The sequence below is a fragment of the Micromys minutus genome (assembly GCF_963924665.1).
Source record: "Micromys minutus genome assembly, chromosome: 9".
Classification (NCBI taxonomy): domain Eukaryota; kingdom Metazoa; phylum Chordata; class Mammalia; order Rodentia; family Muridae; genus Micromys; species Micromys minutus.
In genome coordinates this window covers 60314165-60333675 of record NC_137978.1, presented here as the reverse complement: position 1 = coordinate 60333675, position 19511 = coordinate 60314165, and the positions used below count along the sequence as shown (strand labels likewise).

Sequence of the window (19511 nt, the reverse complement as noted above, 5' to 3'; positions counted from 1 at the left end):
TTGAACCCCAGCTTCTTCCTGTACACATCAGGGTGTGTGGGGAAGTGGACCGCAACTCAGATAGTGCTGGAGACCCATGAGTGTGGGCAGCATCTCCTTCTCCTCCTGCAGCCCACAGTGTGAGGGTTAGCCTGAGCTACATCAGGGCAGGACCCTCGGGGTCCAGACTGCACCTTTATTTCTGTAAAGATCTATAAAGAGAAGTGGCAAAACCAGGGGAGGCCCTAGTATGTCTGTCTGCAAACCCCCACTCCTTTTCTTCTCTCCGTGCTGAGGGGGAAACCCAGAGCCCCCCACATTGGACAAGTGTTCTATCACTGACCTACAGCCCCAGCTATCTTTTTACTTCTTATTTTCAAGGCCAAGTTTGCTTAATTGCCCTCATTCTGTAGCCCAGGCTAGCTCACTCTGTAGCCCAGGCTAGCTCACTCTGTAGCCCAGGCTAGCTCACTCTGTAGCCCAGGCTGGCTTTGAACCTGCTATCCTTCTGTCTCTGCCATCCCAGTAGCTAGGATTACAGGCCTAAGCTAAATGTGTGCTCTTGTCCCTAGACACATGGCTTCTCTGACTCCTGGGAGAGGCAGGGAGAGGGGAAGTCAGGGGAGCAGAGGAGGCTTGACCCCCACATTCATTGATAGAAGGTGGCCCCCAAAGCAGGGAAGGGTCCCAAATGGCATGAGATGGATGTGATCGTGTGACTTGGCCTCAGGAAGCAAATGTGGGGTGAGTATTTGGAAATAGGGGGTTCCACGGAGCTCCCTTCTGACCACATCGCCACATGGCTGGTTCCACCGTCCTCACACCCCCTTTCCCATCCAGACAGTTCTTCCTTATATCTCCCCAAATCTCTCCTGCTGTGTCAGCACAGACCTAAGCTGAAGCACCCTAGTTGTCTGCTGAGCTGACAGCAGCTTTAACTCAGAGAGATAATCCTACCAGCAATTAATTGGCTTTTGTTGGAGGAGAATGAATACCATCTTGTCTTAATCTTCAGCATTATTCTCCCTGCTCAGCAGAGTCAACACAAGATTAGGTTTAATTTGGGGGAAGGGGGAACGGTGGACCCATTACTCACTAGGAGATTAGATCGGATCTGTCTGGGTATCCTAAGCTTTCTTCTGGCCAGGAGGACTCAACAAAGGCATAAGCATGGGAGCTCCTAAAGACCACCTCCAAGCCCCTCGGGGACCTACAGGTCCTGTAAGACTCAGGTCTGAACCTCAGCCAGGCTTGGTGGCACACACCTGCAACTCCAGAACCAGAGAGCAGAGGCAGGAGAAGCAGACATTCAACATCAGCCTCAGCCAGCCTGAGATGCTTGAAATGCTGTCTCAAAACAACAAAAGACAAGTTTCATGGAGAAGCCCCAAGGTTGAGCTTCTTAAAAGCCCCTGAGGATGGGCACTGAACCCTTGGCAAGGACCCTAGTTGGGCTTTGGATTCAAATCTCAGGTCCGTGGCGCCAAGCTGAGGACCGCCTTGACGATGCTGCCATCTGGTGGTAGTAAGAGGAACTGCCCTTTGTTTCCTTCTCAAATCTATTTACAAGAAAAATTCGAAAGAGAATCTGAAAAGATAGATCAGCGGCTAAGAGCACTGACTGTTCTTCCAGAGGATCTGGGTTCAGTTGTCAGCACTCACGTGGAGGCTCACAACCATCTGTAACTCCAACTCCAGGGTATCCAAGGCCCTCTTCAGGTCTTCTTAGACACACAAGGACATGCATGCAGGCAAAACACCCATGCACGCATAACCAATTAATTAATTAAAAAGAGGCCTTTGTATTACAAAGCTACTAAACAGAGGTAACCACCAGGAATCTACAAGGAAATCCATTTTACATCCTATGACAGCTTAATTAAAATGGCTTGGCACCTTTAACGCTCATTCGATCTGCCTGGGGTATGTTTCATGCCAGAACCCTGAAGTCACCTTCCTTGTCATGACCATTTCAGCCCCTAGCACATCCTTGCTCTGGCTCCAGTAGGAGCCCGTGTTTGATCCTGCACCGCGATGACTTGCATCAACCCTGAGCTGGAAACCACCTCCCCTGTCCTCATGAGCAACCACATCTATTGTCCATGAGGGAGTTTCTTGATTGAGTTAAATGAAGTGGGTAGAATCAGCCTGGATGTGGGCAGCGCCACCCCACGGCCTGGGAGAGAAGGGGAGCAAAGCCTCCTGACTATGCATTTTTGCCAGCCACCTCACACTCCTGCCTCCAGCCCCCATACTGGGTTGCTCCCTGCCTTGGAAGACTGTACTCTCCAAGTGTGACTTGAACAAGCCCTTCCTCTCCTTAAGCCCTCTTTGTTACAGCAATTGAACAGTAACTGATACACACGGCCCATGGGTGACTCCCAGAAGGGGTAGGAGAGCAGGTGGGATGAGCCTCAGCTCTTTGGGGCAGGCGGGTTCGAGACGGGGTTTTCTCTGTGTAGCAGAACCCCGGCTGTCCTGGAACTCACAGCGATCTGCCTGCCTCTGCCTCCCGAAAGCTGGGATTAAAGGCGGCCACCACCACACCCACCCCGAACCTGAGCTCTTAACAACGAACACCAGCACAGGGAGTCCTCGGCCTGTGCCTGTTGCCGCTGCAGACACTGCGGTGACAACACGGTCATCACTGCCACCGTCTGGTCATCCAGTGTTCTCTGGAAATGCGATTTCACGGGCAAGACTGAGAACTGCTGCTGTCTAGTCCCCTATTCCCAACAACTTCCTGTCCCTACAGGGAGTTCATATCACCCCTTCTCCCTGGAGCATTCACACCAGGAGCACAGCGCACAGGGCGTCCTCCGGAGACCCTCTGGGTTGGCACCTGCATCTCTAAGCTCACATCGAACTGTGTGCACGCTGCTCCAGGCATGCTGGCTGCTTTCCTGGGTGTAGGTAAATTCACTCCCAACCCAGGGCCTTGGCATCTGCTCCCTCCCGTGGTGTTGTTCTCCCAGACCGCTGTACAGCCAGGTCTTCAAAACGCCCCTCACAGAGATCCTCCCTGACGCCCTTGGCCGAGCAACCTTGTCACCCTCAGTCCTCCTTTGTTAACAGTGCTGAGGAGACCAGGTCCCTGAGTGGAATCTGATTTCTGTAAAGAACTAGAGGACTGTGTGACCTCAGGGAAATTGTCTGGCTTGTCTGTGCTTTGTCTCACTAATAAAAAAAAAAGAAGAAGAAGAAGAAGAAGAAGAAGAAGAAGAAGAAGAAGAAGAAGAAGAAGAAGAAGAAGAAGAAGAAGAAGAAGAAGAAGAAGAAGAAGAAGAAGGGAAGGAAGGAAGGAAGGAAGGAAGGAAGGAAGGAAGGAAGGAAGGAAGAAAATAACAAGAACTGGAGAGATGGCTCAGCACTTAAGAGCACTTGGTGTTCTTCCAGAGGTCTCAAGTTCAGCTTCCAGAACCCACAGCAGGAGGTTCACAACTAATGGTGGCTTCCACTCCAAGGGATCAGGAGCTCTCCTCAGGCACCGACACACATGTGGCTTACACACAGGAAGAGATGTATGCGAACATGTGCGGGAAATAAAATTTGATATTTAAAATAATTTTCTTTTTTTGCTATTGTTTTTTATTTAGAGTCTTCTGGGGAAGGGGGTGTGGGTTTCTGTCTTGTTTTGAGACAGGGTCTCATTGTGTAACTCTGGCTTGGAACTCACTGTCAAACTCACAGAGATCCACCTGCCTCTGCCTCCACGGTGTTGGGTTTAAAGATATACACCCCCCCATGCCCAGATATTAAAAGAAACTAATTATCACTGGCATTGGTGAGTCACGCCTTTAACCCCAGCACTCAAGAGGCAGGTGAATCTCTTGAGTTTGAGGCCAGCCTGCTGCTTTACAGAGTGAGTTCCAGGAAGCCAAAGTTACAGAGAGAGAGACCCTGTCTGGGTAATGGGGGTGGGGGGTGGAGGGTGGGGAGATGGAGGGGTAGGCCTGGGGGGGAAACGGGGTGGGGGGCAAAAAACAAACAAAACAAAAGTAAGCAATTGTCTACCCTCTGCAGTTTCTGTGAGTCACTGACATGTGCAGAGCTCTTAACGAGCCCCTGCTGTGTAGGGAGAATGCCACCTCATGCTGGCCACCTCATGAATGTAATCGTGTTTCTCCCTCCACAGTGTGTATTCCAGCAGAGGCTGACTGTGATCTCTGTCTGACACGTAGTAGAAACTCGAAACATATTCAACTTGTTAAAAAGAACTGAGGAAACTCTGAGCCTTGGGAAGACACACACTGAGAGAGAGACACACACACATACACACACAGAGAGAGGGATACACACACACACACACACACACACACACACACACACACACACACACACACAGGCCCTTGGGTGCCATCTGCTGGCTGATACATAGAATTTTCTTTGAGGAACGCTTACCTCAGCTCCCCTAGGAGGCTCTATGAGAAGAGTGGGCTCAACCCAGTTGAGGATTAAGATTGAATTGGGGGGGGGGGGCTAAAGAGATGGCTCAGCAGTTAAGAGCACTGACTGCTTTTCCAAAGGTCCTGAGTTCAATTCCCAGCAACCACGTGGTGGCTCACAGCCATCTGTAATGGGAACTGTATTTCTGTGTTGATTCTGGGTACCACTCACAGTCTCTGCTCATCTCTGAGTAGACAGCAAGCATCCTTTGCCCCAGAACTCCACCTCCCCCAGTAATATCCCCTGATCCCCCACATCTCAGTCAGCCAGCTGGTCTCCAGGAACTACTGAGTTTAACTATCACTTCACCCTTCAGCCAATACCTCGAGTCTCTCAGTTCCTGACCTTGGAGAAGCCATTTTTCCCCCTAGAGGCAGAAAGGCCAACCTCAGTGCTTTGGGCTCCACATACACATCCCAGTCCTTTGCCCTGAAGCTCCACCTTACCTAACATTCATCTCGACCCAGGAGCTCATGAGTTCACGCTTCCTCCCCTTATGCCGAGCCCAAGGCCACCAATTGCTTCCCTTATGATTAGCAACTAAGGTGGACGTAGACCTTGCCTTCCCTCACAGACTCGGGGTCCCTTAGAAAGGACTGGGGTGATTGGAGAGTTTGGAGTGGCACTGGAGGGATGGCCTGGAGGTTAGAAGCACTTGCTGTGTCCAGAGGAATCATGTTTGGATCCCAGCAGTTACGACAGGCTCACAACCACCTATAATCCACCTATAATTCCAGGCGAAGGCCATGTGATGCTTTTCTTTTATGGTCACCAGAGCACATGTCACACACACACACACACACACACACACACACACCGGTAGACCTGAAAGACCCAAGACTGAGACTTAGCAGCAAGGCAACAAGCCCCAGCTCAGGCGGCTGTCCCACCTCACCAGCAGGTGGCACCAAACCTCAGAATGAAAGATGAAAGCAGAGGGGATGGGGGTGGTCACAGCAGCTATATTAGGATAACAGTGACAAGACGTCTCCTCAGCCACAGTCAGACATGGAGCGTTCCTGGAAGGAGCTAAGATGCCAGAAAGTAGCCTAAACCTACAGTTTAATACACCCTTCCCACAGCCTACTCCAAGTATGGTGCGGGGAGCCAGCTTGTAGATAAAACCAATTCCGCAGGCAAGACTAAAGAGTAGCCAAGATTCTTCCTCCCGGTGTGTTCTCTCTCTCTCTCTCTCTCTCTCTCTCTCTCTCTCTCTCTCTCTGCGTGTGTGTGTGTGTGTGTGTGTGTGTGTGTGTGTGCTTCGAAACACCTTCATCTCTAAGCCCAAGAGAATGTGTATCCAGACCTGGTGGGGTCACTGCCAAACTGCTCCACAGAGGGATAAGAACAACGCAGCAATAATCTGGGCCAAGAGGGCCAGTCGGGCAGGCACCCCACACTCTTTTACCAAGCCCTGTTGTGGATTCTGGGCAGCTTGGATGTCCTCAGGCGCCAGGCTCAGCCAGCCCCTCCTCGGACTCACAATCCTAGCCTTTGTCCGCTGGCCTGCACAGGCCCAGCTGGCCCCATACCAACCCAAGAGCCCCTGGAAACCCGAGGAGCTGGACTGCCACCAAGTACTTTTCCAGGCCGGGACAGGGGCCCTGGGGAGACAGAGAGCGATGGGGAGGGGGAGATGCCCATTCATTTGCGCTTCCATTGTTGCCTTCTTTGGACAAATATTTATTGAGTGCCCACTTTGAGGAAGGCACAATGCTAGGTGCTTGGGATCCAGCAGCAGCCCCCTACCCCCTCGGATCGTACATTCTAGAAACGACTGCCCGTGGAGATGCAAATGGAAGCCATCCCACAGAAAGCAACAAATCTTTTTCTCTGCCCTCAGGGACTAAGACTGGAGGAAGGGGCGGGAGAGAGGCGGGTGCAAGGCGTGGACGAGGCAGGTGAGGATGCTACCAACTAAATTAAGGCCTTTCTACCCCAGGATTCTGCCCTAGAGAGCGAATGGTGGGGGTAGGGGAGGTCACTCAGGGTTCCACCCACACGCTACTGTTGGTCACCCGGGCCCCGAACCAGCCCTTCCAGTAGACCGAGTCCTGCCCTCCGTGCTCGAAGCGGACGAAGCGGACGCCCGGCCCGTAGTCGGTGAAGGTGTGGGAGATCTGGGGGTGAAAAGATATCGCGTGAGCCTCAGGGATCTAACGCTGTCCCTGCGGTCCCACTCGGGCGCAGAACTCCGACCCTAGCTCTGACTGTGGGCTGAACTTGCACAAGCTCCAGAAAGTGGGGGGACCACACTCTCAGCGCCCAAGTGCCGCGGACGGGGTTTCCACAGGCTCCACCCGGGATGTCCCCGCCCTGCCCCCTCGGCCCAGCCAGATCACCTCCATCCAGCTACCGTCCTCTGGCACGGCCACCTGTCCCGTATTGAATTCCGCCAGCACGTCTTCGTGCTCCGACAGCAGCCTCACAGTGAGCTCATACAGGCTGCCCGCGTCCGTGCGGCCCGAGTACCTGCAGGGGAGTGCGGGCCACAGGCCTCACCGGCTGAGCACCTTCCTCTGCCAGAGATACCTTCTGCTCAAGCCAGCATCCCACAGATATAGAAGCAGCAGCCACAGAGGAGAGACTGGGTCCACAGAGCCAAACTCAAAATGAGCCAGACCCAACCTTGGAACTAAAGCCATCCTGGGGGGGGGGGGTACACATGGTCGGTACGGCCACACGCACACAAATGGAAATATACAGAGATAAGTGTATACGTGTAGGAGGTAAGCAAGCCTAATCAGTAGTGTTCTTGCCTTGCCTTAAGCGCCCATTCGCTAAGGTTTTAAACTCAAGGCAGGAACAGCTTTCCACCCGTTGCCAACCTTTGCAGACCCGTGTCCCACGTGACCACAACACTGAGAGTGTGGCAAACGGCTTAATCCCTCCACCACCACCATTTCCCCTTTCCCTCCAGTCCCGAACCCTCCCCAACAGCTGCTCACCAGTCCTTCACCACGATGGCGGGCTGGGTGGTGTCTAGGAGCTCCTCCCAGTAACCCTCAGCCTGCAGATCGATGACCTGCGCTTTGCGACACCACCTGGAGGCGGGGGAAGGGCGTCACGACCCGGTGGGCCCCGACTTCCCCTCCCCCTCCCCCTCGCCCCTTCTCCTTACTCGAAGGAGGAGGCGAAGTACTTCTTAACGCTGTCGTCTTGGGTAAATTCCACCCCACTGTCTCCGGGCATTTCCTCCACTCTCCAGCCGTCCCCACCGTGCTCCACGTCGCACCAGCCCTCCAAGTCCTCTGTGGGGATACGACAGCCCCCACCCTGGTCACACAGCCCCTTGCTTGAGGCTGCCGCAGGGCTGGCTTTTGAGTGACGACAATGTAGGAATCTCCACTCTACCCCAGACTCAGCGTCCACAGGACCTGTCCCTCCCTCGTTCGGATGCCCTGGAAGGGACTCCCCAGGGAGCACAGAGATGCTCTAGGCTAGACGTTTCACCAAGCGCTTCATCTCATTTAACCTTGAAGCGGGCTGGCACCCAGGGCCGTTTTCTAGAAGGGACCGTGGGCTTCCAACTATGCGGCCCTCACCTTCCCCACACGGGTTACGCAGCAGGTTGCGCCTCCTCTTGCTCAGAAAGTAAAACTGTTGCCAGTGGTCCCGCTCGTCGTCAGCGCTGCCCTCGGGCACCAGCCCCTCCTGCTGGCACTTGAGCAGCCACAGTGGGGCGCCGTCCACCAGCTCCTTCCAGCGCAGGCACACCAGGCGGCAGGCTTGCACTAGCTCCGTAGCGGGCAGCTCGGCCAGCACGCGCAGCAGCAGCGGCTCCGGCAACTCGGCTAGGTACTCCACGGCCTCCGTCTCTCCCTCCTCCTCCTCCCGGGGCTGCTCCTCCTCCGCACTCGCTTCGGCGCCCGCCTCCTCTGGCTGCTCCTCTGGGCTCGCCTCTTCGGGGTGGCTCACACTCTCTGCGGGGGACCGGGGAGTAAGGGAAAGTTGTGACTCCCACGTCCCACTCTGAGTAAACCACCGCAGGGGGCCAGAGGTTTTAACTTGCTGGCACTCATGGTGTGGCAGAGATACGGACACCTCTATGAATGTGAGGCCAACATGCGATACACACACACACACACACACACACACACACACACACACACACACACGTTCTGCGGGTCGTATACTGTGTCCAGGGAGGAAGATCAAGGCTACGGAGCCACAGATACTCCCCCTAAACCAGAAGAATAGCTTCAACTGCTACTTCCTCCTGCAGGACCTGTAGACACTCACAGGGATCTGGATTACTGAAGGTCTTGGACTCCTTGTACTGAGGGGTCAGCTCTCCTAAGCACCCTCCCAGACCTCTGGGTCTCCCACCTCCTCTGGGGAGCCTTCCTGAACATACGGTTAGCACACCCTCTCACAGTGCAGGCTCGCAGGCGATCAAGGGCTTCCTACCTTCTGTACTTGGTCTGGTTGTTTGATAACAACCTTTGCGCGCAATGGACTGACGTCAAGGATGTGACCTGGGAAACAGCGCTTTCGTCCCTGTGTGGAGTCAGGAGCTACTGTAACTTACCAATGCTTATCAAGAGCCACGTAGGGCTCTGAGCATTGGAATCCCTCCCTAAATCCTCGAGGCTGGGTCCAAGTCTGCTTCATGAAGGGACAGAGAGGTGACAAGGCTCAGGATCACACAACTTATAAGTAGTTAGGAGCCTGTGTTTTACCCACTCAGTCCAACACAGAAGCCAGCTTTACTAGCCTCCAAAAGAATTGGTTGGATTGGTAATCTGATTTTGGCTCTGATACTGTGGATGAAAATGTTCAGCTGTGGATATGAAGCCATTTGGTGTAGGTTCCGGTATTGAGTAGGGGACTCGAGGGCTCTGGGTGAGGTAATAAATAGGCCAGAGATCCTATCCCTAGCCAGCCAATACTGTATAAGGTGGGGAAGGGAAAGAAACAGAGAGGTACTTGGTGACTGGGAAGTCTTTCTCCCCTCCTTTCCCATCCCTCACTCTCAGTCTCCTCATCTGTGAAATGGGTCGTTGTAGTGTCAGACCATCAGATTTATACTGAAATTCATCCCCTCCCCATGGAAGAAGGAACGAGGCAATAGGGATAGTCGTAGCCACTCTTGCTAAGTCAGTGGGAACTCCTGACCCCATAGCGGACTAGAAGACTAGGCACCAGGGGAAAAAAAAAATCACTGTTGCCCAGGCTGGGTTCTTGAGGTCAGTCCACTGAATACTCAGGATGGTGTGGGCAGCTGTGTATCTCCTGGATCTCAGCCCTCCTCATCTGGGCCACTGAAGAAGTAAGCAGACACTGAGTGCCCCGTATCTCTAAAGGAGAGGGCCAGTGGAGAGGGGACCCAGCCACCCTGGGTAACAGAAGCCATGTCTTTCAGAGTTCCTGAAGACTGGACCCTGGAAAGCCAAGAAAATAAGGGGAGCAGGCCGGTGTCAGGGGAGGGACAGATGGCCTAGTCCCTGAACCTCTCTAAGGTGCAGCCAGGATCACCTACACTGTCAGGCTGGATTGGGATCTCTCTTTAGAGCACACAGTGAATCCTCCATCAGCCAAGGTGAATCGTGTACACACACACACACACACACACACACACACACACACACACACACGGAGAGAGCACTTTCCCTGCATTTCTAACGTTCTTCCAGGTCCCACAACAGGACATTAAGCAGAAAGAAAAACAATTGTCCCTCCTGCTTCCAACAGCTCTGTAGAACTGGGCCCAATGTCCTCACCTCTCCACCCCAGCCCTGCCCTGGCCTCAGAAGATACCTGATGCTCCCCGGAAAGGTGTACCTCACCCAGTCCTCTCTCCTGGCCCCTAGGCCTGGCACTGAGGCCCCAGATCGGATTACGCACCCCCCTACCTGCTCCCGTTCACACAACTTGCCACATTGTTGCTGTAGGAAAGTTATCTAGCCCTGGATGCTGACCCCAAGCTGACTCACTCACCTGGATTGGGCCTCTGAGTCCAGGGACTTCCTGGGCCCAAGGAGAAATCTGGGGCCCTGTAGATGATGTTGAAGCGAGGCATTGATTGAGAGTGGGGTTTGGGGGGAGTAGACGGGGTTCAAGGATGGAGAGAAGCCTGAGCACCTTAGGGTTCATCTGTTCCCTCACCTCCCCTAAAAAAGTGACCACTCTGAGCGTGGTTAGTGAGGAAGGTTTGCTGCCCAGTCTGACTCAGCAAGCAACCCCCTACAGGCCTAGCAGGGAGCTGGAGGGGAGAAGGGGTGGGGTCTTTGGTGCCAGAAAAGATGACTGGGCAATGCTTGAGGACCCAGAACTTCTGCCAAAAGCAGCCATCCTCACCCCTAGCCTGGTCCCCACGGAACAGCCCTTCTAAAGAAGAGTCCGTCAGGAAGCTAGGACGGATGCAGGGTGAGGTTCACAAACCCTAGGACCCCGCGGGGACTCCCGAGGATCAAGAGGCAGGGTGGGCGGCGCTAGCAAATGGAAGAAGTTCATGAAAGCAGAAGCCCAGCTCTCAAACCCCAGTAAGTCTGGAGCCTGGGATGCCAGAGTCCTCCGATGCCATTTTCGAGACCCAGGCGTCCTCCTCCCTCCACCTCACAACACCAGGCAGAAACCTGCTCCCTAAGACTGTCTCCGGGGTTTTCCTGGCGCGAAAGTTTGAGCGCCGACTGAGGCGCTGGTCCGCCCTGTCTCCCGGGTCTGTATCTAGCGGGGCCAGCAGCGGATACCTGGATCACCATCTCCATCCATCGCTGCGGCGCTGTCGAGAGAGAGAAGCCTGAGCGCTGCGGGTGGCGAGTCCTGGAGCTGCCCGCGTCAGCCGGGCCGCGCCGCCGCGCCTCTTAAAGGCCCCGTGCGCCCCGCCTCTGGCCCCCAGCTAAGGGCCGGGAGTCCTGCACCCCCCGTAGCCCAAGGTGCAGCTTCCGGGAGCCGGGGACTGGAGAGAAGCCGGGACAGCTACAGGATGGGTGGGCTCCAAGTGTGCCTAGAGGATGGCTGTAGGAGGACATCTAGGGTCGGCCTGCTAGGGAGCAGAGGGTGAGGGCTCCAAGCCCAGTGGAGTTGGGGGTATCGGTGCCTTCCTGCCCCCCTAGGTAATTTTCCTACGCTGTGGTGGGGGCGAGTCCGGGGAGTGCGCCGGTGAGGCGGGGCCTGGAGGAATAATGGGCGGAGCCTTGAAGGCAGTAGGCGGGGCCGCATCCTGAGCCAACAGTAGCAGAAAGGCGCAGTTCCCAGACCCAGCGTGTGGGGCAGCCGGACCAAACGCCGGGGACAGAGAAAATGGGGTGGGCCGGTCGCACCCCGGCCCTCCATTGGCCAGAATGGCTCACCCCCAAGAACCAAGGGTGTGGCGCAGCGCTGACCAAACGTGGGTGACAAGGAGAATGGGGAGAGAGAAGAGCCAGCGTTGTAGGACGGGGTTGGGGCGGGGTCTGAGGAGTAGTAGGCGGGGCTGTGTCTTGGGTGCTGCTCTCGATAGCTCTACCCGGCAAGGAGCAGGTGACAGCGGGAGGGGAGCAGTGAGCGCCCCAGCAGGGAGAGGTTTGGCAAGTAGTGGGCAGGTCTACATTCTGGACACGCAAGCTAAGGCCACACAACCCCACGGCCTGGCAGGATCGCTCGGCGCGGCAGATCGCAGGTGACTGCGGGAGGGGGAGCGCCCAGCGAGGGGACTGAGACGCAGCGGGCAGAGACCTCGAGAGGGAGGCGCTCTGCGTTCCCGAGAGCCTAGCGCCTTTAAGGTCCGGGCCTCAGACTTTGCCCCTACGGTACTGTGAAGCTTCGAAGAACTGGGCTATGGACACCATCGGTGCTCAGAGATCTGAATTGCCCTTGAGCAGGGTAGCCCGTTTTAGGGCCACGCACAAATGGGAGACTGCAGAGGCCCTGGGCGGGGGTGGGGGTGGTGGGGAGATAGGAAGGCTCTTTTCCACTCACACATCTTTCCTCAGGCTCAGGTAAACGGGTCATATTCTCTGAGATCTTGAGAACGTCACTGAGCCTTTTGTACTCCGTGACCGGTCCTGAGGGCCAGCGATAACCTCCGATCATCATCTCTCCCCCTTTCCCCGTGTGGGGGATGGGAGGAAATGAAGAGTGGCAAGCCGGAGTGCTCACAAGGCTTCCCATTGTTACCCTCCTCTTAAAAGACTGCGGGGCCTATTGAAAATGGCTGGCTCTACATTCAGTGAGGGCCAGGGCTGGCTCCCCTCCTCTCCTAGTTGTGTGACCTTGGGAAGCTCCCGGGGCATCCTTAGAGGCTGTTCTTAGGTGCCCAGGTTTGGGAAAAAAACAGATCTCATCGTTAAACAACTCAGCCCATGCACCTTGAGATTCTGGTGACCCTGGAGGGAAGTACCCTTCCGGGGCCCTTGTTTATTGTGGAAACTGAAGGTCAGAACTGTACAGTGACTTTGGAGAAAGTCAATGGCAGCTGGGTTGGGAATCTCTCTGTCCCTGGGTGCTGGGGTTGCCACTCAGAAGGCTGGGTGTATAACACAGCTCTCTAATAGCCACAGGAGCAGGCTAGGTGGCCACCATGGCTGTAGGCAACATCAACGAACTTCCCGAGAACATTCTGCTGGAACTGTTTACCCACGTCCCGGCCCGCCAGCTGCTGCTGCACTGCCGTCCTGTCTGCAGCCTCTGGCGAGACCTCATCGACCTGGTCACACTCTGGAAGCGCAAGTGCCTCCAAGAGGGTTTCATCACCGAGGACTGGGACCAGCCTGTGGCTGACTGGAAGATCTTCTACTTCCTGCGCAGCCTCCAGAGGAACCTCCTTCACAACCCTTGTGCGGAAGGTGGGCGCAGAGGGTATGCCTCATCGGGACACATGCTCTGTTAGATGACCACAGTAGGTGTCCAAAACACTGTGAGCCCTTTACATTATGGTCTTTATTCCTCTCACAGTAATTCTTAGATGCAGATACTGCTCTTTCCAGATGGGCAGAGTGGGGTCGAGAGTGCGGTCAATTGTAGATGATTTCTCTGCTGGGTATGCGGGCACACACCTGTAATCCCAGCCCTTGGCAAGCACACACAAGAAGATAGGGAGTTCAAGGCTATCCATTAGAGGCCAGTCTGGGCTACTTGACTCTGCCTCAAAGCAAACCAATTACTTCTCGGTTGGTAATGGTGCTAGCACCCGGAATCTCACCACTCTAGAGTGAGGCAGAAGGGTCATGTATTCGAGGCTAGCCTCTCCTAAGATCTTTCCCAGGAAAAGGAATGAAAGCCATTGGAGAAGAGTGTACCAAAGACACTAGTTGAAGACACATTCTGTTGTCCTTGTGGACTCTCAGGTTAGACCTACAGACTGCTCCAGTCTACAGATAAAGGAACGATGAAGTCTCTTTAGCATTCTGGTTCCAGAACAGGCCACCTGTCTCTCCCTCCCCAAGTACATGAAATCAAAGAATGTGCCACCATGCCCAGCTGAGTTTTACGTTTTTTTAAAAGAACTATAAAAACAAGAAACAAAAGACTATATGACAGAGGCTGCATAGCCCCAAAACCTAAGCTATGCTGGCACTCTGCAGAAAGCTTCCCAGAGCCTTTTCTTTTGACATTTATTTATGAGTTAGGTTGTGGGGGGGCGGTGAGCTGTGCATGCTACTGCACACATGTGAAGTCAGAGGACAACCTGTGAGTCAGGTTTCTCCTCCCACCACGTGGGATCCTCAGATACTCACCTCAGGTCATCAGGCTTGGGGGTAAGGGCCTTCACCTCAAGAGGCATTTGCTGGCCCTGTTGTTTTTTGTTTTTGTTGTTGTTGTTGTTGTTGTTGTTTTTGAGACACAGTCTTGCTATCTTGCCCTGTCTGGCCTGATACTATGTAGCCCAGACTGACCTTGAACTCACAGCAATCCTCCTGCATTAGCCTACCGGGATGGCAGGTGTGTGCAACCACAGTTTAACTCCTATGCTTGACTGTAGCTGGGCAAGAGGACCAAGGCTCAGAGAAGGAAAGTAAGATGTCTGTAGTCACTTAGCCTGTCTGCAAGAGCACTCTCCATTAGAAAGGGCGTCCAGCCATCCAGGATTCTCAAAGGGAGGCCCTTACCTACACCCAAGGCACACAGTGTGCTACCTACAATGACAACACGCAGGCTGGAGGGCATCTTGGAGGTCCCAGCTCTGAGCAGGAGGAGGGGGTGCTTGGTGAGGGTGTCCTGAGGGACCTCCCGCATGGTAGACTCTGCTCTCCCTGCAGAGGGATTTGAGTTCTGGAGCCTGGATGTGAATGGAGGAGATGAATGGAAGGTGGAGGATCTCTCCAAGGACCAACGGAAGGAATTCCCCAATGACCAGGTCAAGAAATACTTCGTGACTTCCTATTAGTAAGATCCAGGGCCTTAGGGTGGGGGGAGCCTGCATCTTAACATCAGGGTCCTGTGCTGAACTCCAGCCCCTCCTTCCCCCCTCCCCCAGCACCTGCCTCAAGTCCCAGGTGGTGGACCTCAAGGCTGAAGGGTATTGGGAGGAGCTGATGGACACCACCCGACCGGACATCGAGGTCAAGGACTGGTGAGTGCAGGGGGGAGGGTCTGGGGGGGGCCTGCCGCCTAGGCGCCCCACCCCTGCCCTGCCCCCCATCTCCCAGGTCTTCATCAGCCCTCCCTTCTCCTACCTGCAGGTTTGCAGCCAGGCCAGACTGCGGGTCCAAGTACCAGCTATGCGTCCAACTCCTGTCCTCAGCCCACGCACCTCTGGGAACCTTCCAGCCGGACCCGGTGATGATCCAGCAGAAAAGCGATGCCAAGTGGAGGGAGGTTTGTAGACGAGGACCCCACAGGGACCTGTGCTCAACCCAAACTCCGCCATCTCTCACCTGGCTCTCTGCTGCTCAGCCTCACTTGCGATAGTAGAAGAACTGGAGTAAGCTGCCGGCTTAGACATCAGAGGTGGGAGACAGGGAGAGCCCCAACCCGGAAACAGTTTCCAGAAAGGATGTCTCCATGGCAGACTGTTGCCTAGCAACACAAAGCCCTATAGTTCCATCCCCAGCACTAAAAAGTAAACAAACGGTTGGGCCTAAAGACATGCCCTCAGTAGTCCACTATACTTTTGCTCTTGCAGAGGAGCCAGGTTCAAATCCTACCACCCACATCGTGGCTCACAACCACCTGTAACTCCAGTTCCAAGAGATTCAAATAACCTCTTCAGTCCTTTGCAGATATCAGACACATGCACAGCATATATACATAAATGCTGGAAAAACATTCATACACATAAAATATAATGAGACTATATATATGTATATATATATACACACACACATATTATATATATATATATATATATATATATATATATATATATATATATATATATATATATACATATAAAATAAAGGTGTGCAACCAGAAGTGCCCAGTGTTGGGAAACTGAGGCAGCAATGGGTAAAGGTTAGCCTGGCACCTTAGGGAGACCCTGTCTCAAGATTAGAAACAATGAAAAAGAGGGCTGAAGATAACATTCAGTGGCTGAGTGCCTGCCTAAGCATGTGATGGTTCAACTCCAGTATCACAAAGAAAAAAAATAAAAATGTTGAAGGACTTCTGGAAGATGTTGAAACACACCTTTAATCCCAGCACTGGGGAGACAGAGGTGGGCAGATCTCTGAGTTCAAAGTCAGCCTGGTTTATAGCAAGTTCTAGGATAGAGAAACTACATAGAGAAACTGTTTCAAAAAAAAAAAAAAACCTAGAAAATTAATTAATTGACTGATTAATTAAATTAAAACAAGTGGTCAGGGCCACATATGGTGGTTCGTGCCCGTAATCCCAACACTTAAGAAGTAAATGCAGGGGCTGGAGAGATGGCTCAGTAGTTAAGCTCTTCCAGAGGTCCTGAGTTCAAATCCCAGCAACCACATGGTGGCTCACAACCATCTGTAATGGGATCTGATGCTCTCTTCTGGTGTGTCTGAAGACAGCAACAGTATGCTCACATACAATAAATAAATAGATCTTTTTTAAAAAGTAAATGCAGGAGGACAAGGAAGCCCTTTATAGTAACTTCCATAACGTGTACCACCTAAAACCCTGAGAGATAGAATATTCATCACATGTGACTGCTACTAATAACTAATATATCATTTCTACAAAGAGTCCTCAACTTATTATTATGATTTATTCGTTTGTATCTTATATGTGTGGGTGGTTTGCCTGCATGTCTATGGACCATATTGATGTAGTGCCCAAGGAGACCAGAAGAGGGCACCAGATCCCAGGAAACTAGATTACAGAAGGTTATGCGTTGCCATGTAGGTGCTAGGAATTGAACCGTGATCTCCCGTGATCTCTGCAAGAGTAACCGGTGCTCTTAACCACTGAGCCATCATCACTCCAGAGCTCCCCTGCTCAAATTAAACTTCATTTTACAATGGCCCCACTGGAAGTCTAGGAGCATCTGGACTTACAAGTCTTCTATTTAGAGTATTTTTCTTTGTTTTTGAGACAAGGTTTCTCTATGTAGCCCTGGCTCTTCTGGAACTCAGCTCTGTAGAGCAGGCTGGCTTTAATCTCAGAACTCAGAGATCAGCTAGCCTCTGCTTCCTGAGCGCTGGCGTCAAAGGCCTGTGCCACCGCCCAGTTTTTCTAATGGGTGGTGGGTTTATCAAATCTCCCATTTAGCTGGATTTCAGCATGTGGTGGGTCTGTCTGCACCTCAGTTGAGAAGCAGCTGATCACTCGGGATGTCTTTCTTCTCTTTAGTTATTCGGTGGGATTTGATACCGAGCGCTCAAGAGTCTGAGGCAGGGGCACTACAAATCAGTTTGAAGTTTGGGTTTGTTTTTCTGTTTTTCGAGGCAAGGTTTCTCAATGTAGCCCCAGCCACCCCAGATCTCACCTTGTAGACCAGGCTAGCCTCAAACTCCAGAGACCTGCTTGCCTCTGTCTCCCCAGTGCTAGAGGACCACCACCGGTGGCAACAGTTTTGTTGTTTTAAGAGAGGGTGTCTTTGTGTATCTGTCGGTATCTTGACTAGGCTGATCTAGAACTCACAGATATCCTCCTGCCTCTGCCTCTTTGTGAGCTGGAATGAAAGGTGTGTGTCGCCACACCTGGCCAGTTTAAGTTCTGTAAGTATATCCCAGGCCTATCTAGGCTACAGAGACCTGGTGTTAAAAATAAATTCGTGGGGCTGGAGAGATGGCTCAGGGGTTAGAGCACTGACTGCTCTTCCAGAGGTCCTGAGTTCAATTCCCAGCAACCACATGGTGGCTCACAACCATCTGTAGTGAGATCTGATGCCCTCTTCTGGTGTTGTGTGGAGAAGGTAATGTACTCATCTACATAAAATACATCTTAAACAAACAAGCAAACAAATAAGTAAAACATTTGGGCCAGGCAACTCCAACTCCTGGACATAAACAAAAGTACGCACAGCTCCAAACTTCCTCTAGCCTCGCTGCTGATTCGGGAGAGCAGCTTCAGACAAGTGAGCCCTGTTCCAGCCAAACTTTATTAACAGAAGTATCAGTGGGTCAAACCCTGACTCGACTGTTAAGTCCTCAGTCAACTGCCCCCGGGTGGGCGGAATCTAGGTAACCTGGTTCTTTTGGAATGTAATTTACTTTAACCCCCCATGCCTGGTTTATGTGGTGCTGAGGACTGAACACAGGGCTGTGCCCATCCTGCTCCACAGGGCAAGAACTTTACTAAGGTACAACTCTTATTGTTTTCTGACAGGGTCTCTCTAAGGTAATATGTAGCCAGGGATGACCTTGAACCTCTGATCCTCCAGCCTTCACCTCCTGAGTGCTAGAATTAAAGGCGTGTACCATCATGGTACTGGGGATGAAGCCTAGGGCTTCCAGTGTGCCACACAAGCACTCTCAATGAACCCCTCTCCCCAGCTCCATTCCGCTGTTCTTCTCGAAAAAGATTTTATGTGTATAAGTGTTTTTCCTGTGTGCCTAGAAAGCCAGAAGAGGGTTCTCTCCTGGAACTGGAGTTATACATGGTTATAAGCTGCCCGGTCGGTGCTGGGAATAGAACCCTGGTCTTCTACAAGAGCAGTCAATGCTCCTAGATATAAAGACAGGTCTTATGTAGTAGAGTCTGACTGCTCCCCTCTGTCTGGCCCCCCTCAGGTTTCACACACATTCTCCAACTATCCGCCCGGCGTCCGCTACATCTGGTTTCAGCACGGAGGCGTGGACACTCACTACTGGGCCGGCTGGTACGGCCCGAGAGTCACCAACAGCAGCATTATCATCGGACCCCGGCTGCCCTGATGCCTCCTGAGCCCCAATCCTCGGAGCCCTAATTGGTAAACATTCAGAAAGGGCCAGGCTTGGGAAGGGGAAGTCAGCCGCTCCTAGATCTCAATGTTAGTCTTCGCCCCCAGCTGTCTCTGCGTGGAGCTCCTAATGTCTGGGCTACCGTCCACTCTAGCCGTCCAGCAAAGCTGCCCCTCTAAGGGGTGCAGTGCCTGAGGTTAGGCAGATACAGCGGTTTCCTTACTTCTCAGAGAGAGGTCCCCAGCTTGTATCCCCTAGACCTGTTTCTACCCCTGACCTCTCTCTTGTTCTCCTTAAGGGCCCTTAGAGCAGACACAGACAACATATCTGACAGGTTTGGGGACCGTCTCAATGATGCTGCTGTCATAAGGCAGGTCCGGGATAGAAGGCTCTGCTGCCAGTCCTTAGCCAAGTTGTGAGCTGCTGTTCACTATGTGCTTTGGCCTTCAAGTCAGGCCTGGTACCAGATAGGTAGGATCAGACTGTTCTCGTCAGCAAAGCCCCAAAGCCACGGTGGGTATCAGTGAGGGCACGACACCCCAGAGGATTCGGGATGAGAGGCAGGATGGACCAGGATTCTGAGAGCTGGGATGGGGAAACAGTGGGAGGCTCTGGCCGGGTTCTCTGTGGCTTGGGGATGCCCCAGCCCCATCTGTAGGAGCTTCAGCTCACACACTGTCCCCCCCCCCCCCGCCCCCAGCACCACTCCATCCCTCCTGTTACATAGCCAAATAAAACGTTTCCAGCTTCCTCGTGCCTGTAGCCTTGGAGGGAAGGGTTGGGTTGGTACGTGAGCAATCCTACCTGGCCCGAGAGAGGCAGGGGTGTGGCTGCTGCCCATGCTATAAAGAGGGGTTGACCTCATTT

The 19511-nt window shown here is 53.2% G+C and overlaps 2 protein-coding genes across 2 annotated transcripts; one reads left to right on the top strand and one right to left on the bottom strand.

The window, feature by feature from the left end:
* Positions 1–6161: 6161 nt before the first annotated feature.
* On the bottom strand, positions 6162–11185 carry FBXO2 (F-box protein 2). Its single transcript, XM_080921729.1, has 6 exons — positions 11118–11185; positions 7971–8348; positions 7547–7676; positions 7374–7469; positions 6768–6897; positions 6162–6545 (listed from the first exon to the last, which is right to left on the bottom strand). The coding sequence occupies exons 1-6, from the start codon at positions 11137–11139 to the stop codon at positions 6411–6413; spliced, it is 891 nt and encodes a 296-aa protein (XP_080777855.1). The 5' UTR covers positions 11140–11185; the 3' UTR covers positions 6162–6410.
* Positions 11186–12266: 1081 nt separating this feature from the next.
* Positions 12267–19394, top strand: LOC308424645 (F-box only protein 44-like). Its single transcript, XM_080921735.1, is given in 6 exon segments — positions 12267–13193; positions 14607–14733; positions 14825–14920; positions 15030–15165; positions 18495–18621; positions 18624–19394. Coding segments are annotated over 6 exon segments (798 nt in total). The 5' UTR covers positions 12267–12928; the 3' UTR covers positions 18671–19394.
* Positions 19395–19511: the final 117 nt, after the last annotated feature.